The 3,865-nt window shown below is 53.8% G+C and overlaps 1 protein-coding gene across 1 annotated transcript in view; it reads left to right on the forward strand.

Annotated features, from left to right (window-relative positions):
• Positions 1 to 458: 458 nt before the first annotated feature.
• The window catches only part of GDF1 (growth differentiation factor 1), a 7,940-nt gene continuing 4,533 nt past the window's right edge, over positions 459 to 3,865 (forward strand). The window contains exon 1 of the mRNA XM_060232809.1: positions 459 to 897. Coding sequence (XP_060088792.1) covers positions 630 to 897 — 268 coding nt within the window. The 5' untranslated portion in view covers positions 459 to 629. The remainder of the gene's footprint in view (positions 898 to 3,865) is intronic.

Genomic DNA, 3,865 nt, shown 5'->3' on the forward strand with positions numbered 1-3,865 from the left:
GTTTCTTAGTTTTCTTGTTAATTTCTCCATTTCACTCCACGACATAACTTTTATAATCCAATCCCATTTTTCTGGTATTTTTTCCTTGCTTCCACAACTGCGCATACAATGTCCTAGCAGCTGAGAGCAAGTACCAGATTAAAGTTCTATCTTCTTTAGGAAATTTTTCCATTTGTAATCCCAGCAGAAAGATCTCTGCTTCTTTGTTAAATTCATAGCCCAGGAGCTTAGATATCTCTTGTTGAATCATCTGCCGAAACATTTTCGCTCTTTCACAAGTCCACCACATATGGTAGAAAGAACCTTCCTGCTTTTTACATTTCCCCGGGATCGAAGCCAGGTCGTGAGCGGAGAGAGTTCAGACCGCAGTGCTGCCGCTTTACCACTCTGCGCCACGGGGCCGAGGAAGGGGTTAAGCGGGCTGGGGCATTCACATAGCTAATTGAAAGACCCCCCCCCCCTCCCCCTCCCGCGCCTTTCCCCAATCATCGCCACCAGCTCCACCCCACTGCTCCTCCGGCTGGGGGGTGGGCTCCTCTTTAAAACCAGAAAAGAGCCACCCACCCCTTTCCCTCTTTGCCCCAGTCTGTTTGTGGCGCGTCCCCAGGGCGCGCCTCTCCTCTCCAAAGATGCGCTTTTTGCGCTCGGGCGCTGCGCTCCTCTGGGCCCTTTTGGTGGGAGGCCTGGCCTTGGAGACGCCGGAAGGCATGCTCCTGAAGTCCCTGGGGCTCAAGAAAAAGCCCAGCCCCAAGTCTCCGGCCCCCGTGCTCCCCCTGCTCTGGACGATGTTCTACAGGAGGGCTTTCCCGGTGGCGACTCCTGAGGAACCCCCCGATACCTGCTGGGTGGAGGAATTCCACGTGCCTGGCAACATTATCCGGGTTTTCCCTGATCAAGGTGGGTCCGGGAGAACAGGGCGGGAGATGAAGGCCTCGGGAAAGGGCGGGGAGGGGGGGGGGTCTGGCCTTTGGGGGCGAGCGAGTCCCTGGCTCCAATTCATAACGTCCGTATGACAAGCGAAGCACTGAAGGAGGAGACGTTGGGTTGCTTTTTTCTTTTCTCCGTTAGCTTCCTTGCCTTCTTAAACCCAGCATAAAAGAAGACTGACTAATAGAAGAAAGACACTGGGTTTCTAGCCCGCCCTCCACTCAGAGTGGCTCACAATCTCCTTTCCCTTCCTCCCCCACAACAGACAACCTGTGAGGCGGGAGGGGCTGAGAGAGCTCTCCCAGAAGCTGCCCTTTCAAGGACAGAGTCTAAGAGTGGCCTACAATCTCCTTTCCCTTCCTCCCCCACAACAGACACCCTGTGAGGCGGGAGGGGCTGAGAGAGCTCTCCCAGAAGCTGCCCTTTCAAGGACAGAGTCTCAGAGCAGCCGACAATCTCCTTCACCTTCCTCCCCCACAAGAGACACCCTGTGAGGTGGGTGGGACTGAGAGAGCTCTCCCAGAAGCTGCCCTTTCAAGGACAGAGGCTCAGAGTGGCCTACAAACTCCTTTCCCTTCCTCCCCGACAACAGACACCCTGTGAGGCAGGTGGGGCTGAGAGAGCTCTCCCAGAAGCTGCCCTTTCAAGGACAGAGTCTCAGAGCAGCCTACAATCTCCTTCACCTTCCTCCCCCACAAGAGACACCCTGTGAGGTGGGTGGGGCTGAGAGAGCTCTCCCAGAAGCTGCCCTTTCAAGGACAGAGGCTCAGAGTGGCCTACAAACTCCTTTCCCTTCCTCCCCCACAACAGACACCCTGTGAGGTGGGTGGGGCTGAGAGAGCTCTCCCAGAAGCTGCCTTTTCAAGGACAGAATCTCAAAGCAGCCTACAATCTCCTTTCCCTTCCTCCCCCACAACAGACACCCTGTGAGGCAGGTGGGGCTGAGAAAGCTCTCCCAGAAGCTGCCCTTTAAACCTCAGAGCGGCCTACAATCTCCTTTCCCTTCCTTCCCCACAACAGACACCCTGTGAGGTGGGTGGGGCTGAGAGGGCTCTCACAGCAGCTGCCCTTTTAAAGACAGAGTCTCAGAGCGGCCTACAATTTCCTTTCCCTTCCTCCCCCACAACCCTGTGAGGTGGGTGGGGCTGAGAGGACTCTCACAGCAGCTGCCCTTTCAAGGACAACCTCTGCCAGAGCTATGGCTAACCCAAGGCCATTCCAGCAGCTGCAAGGGGAGGAGTGGGGAATCAAACCCGGTTCTCCCTGATAAAAGTCCGCGCACTTCACCACTACACCAAACTGGCTCCAAGCAGTGGGTATGGATGTCCACAGGGAGCTCCATTAACTGGAAACAGAGGCAGCCCCCGCCCACATTGGTGTTTGCAGCCACTGACAATGAAGAGGGAAGCAGAAGAGGAAGGAGGGAAAGACCAGCAAATGGGGAACAAATGGGAGGCCAGTTCTCCCCTGTCCCCCCGCACTCAGTGGAGGCCAGGAGATGGGGTGTGAATGGGCACTCACCCCCACCCCACCGTTCCTCATATTGCTTTTGAAATGCGACTTTGCAAGATTCCTTTTAAAGGTGGAATTGAGCCTCTGCTGTCCTGTCCCAGAGATGGAGGCTTGGGGCTCAGACATTTGGGAAGTCCACCCAACCATGTCCCCCGGTCCCCCCCAAAAAGCCCCCGTTGCCAGAAACGAATCTCTCTAAGGTGGGGGGGGGGTAGACTTGCTGATCGTAAGAGACCCATAGAATAAATGTCAGATGTTGGAGAGCCACAAGACGGGAAGGAAGGAAAGCAAATAGGGGGAAGGTGGAAAGAAATCAACTTTAAATGCTTTCCGCTAGCTTGGAGAAGTGGTTAAAAGAGACGGATGCCTTCTCCAGAAATGAAAGTCTCTAAGGTGGGGGCGGGGGGGGGCAAACTTGCTTAATCTAAGAGCCACAGAGAATAAATATCAGGTGCTTGAGAGCCACAAGACAGGAAGGAAGGCAAATAGGGGGAGGGGAAGTGGAAAGAAAGGAACTTTAACTTTAAATGCTTTCAGCTGGCTTGGAGAAGTGATTAAGAGAGACAGATGCCTTCTCCAAGGACCGGAAGGAAGGAAAATATAGGGAGAGGGGAGGTGGAAAGAAAGCAACTTTAAATGCTTTCAGCTGGCTTGAAGAAGTTATTTAAAGCGACAAATGCCTTCTCCAAGCCAACGGGGTGGTGGGGGATTCAAGACCTATGCTGTGTGTGTGTGTGTGTGGGTTTGTGTGTGGGTGTGGGTGTGAAAGAGCCACAGTTTGGCCACCCCTGGTATCAACTTTGCTATGTGTGTGGGGTGGGGGTTGAGAAATCCTTTTCCCCCTTTATCCTGAATAAGCTGAATGTGGCTCAAGTCAGACGCAAAGGCCTCCTCCCTCCCTCCCATTCTTATCCCTTCTTCCAGTCTGTCTGGGGCAGGGTGGAATCCACATCTCAAAGGCTGCCCGCTGACCTAGATGCAAACTTAGCTCCTATTCAGCTTCTGAAAGCTGCTTGGATGTTAGGGAGGGGAGGGGAGGCTGTCAAAACGGAATCCCCTGTGGCAATCCACAGGGTTCAATCCTAGAGCGGGCTCAGAGCTCTTGCTCCTGATGCGAATTACCAGGGGTGGAATTCTAGCAGGAGCTCCTTTGCATATTAGGCCCCACCCCCCTGGTGTAGCCATTTCTCCAAGAGCTTCCAGGCCTCTTTTTTGGTAGGTAGATGCAAGAGGGCAGCCGTGTTGGTCTGAAGCAGTTGAACAAAGCAGGAGTTCACTGGCACCTTTAAGACCAACCGAGCTTTATTGAGAACGTGAGCTTTCTTTAGCACACTTCATCAGGTGAGGGGAATCAGGTACTGTGGGCTGAAATACATACAGGCTGTTGCTTAAGAGGGCAAACGGTGGTCACATGATATTTTGGAGG

Source organism: Heteronotia binoei, chromosome 2 (genome assembly GCF_032191835.1).
Source record: "Heteronotia binoei isolate CCM8104 ecotype False Entrance Well chromosome 2, APGP_CSIRO_Hbin_v1, whole genome shotgun sequence".
Taxonomy (NCBI): Eukaryota; Metazoa; Chordata; class Lepidosauria; order Squamata; family Gekkonidae; genus Heteronotia; species Heteronotia binoei.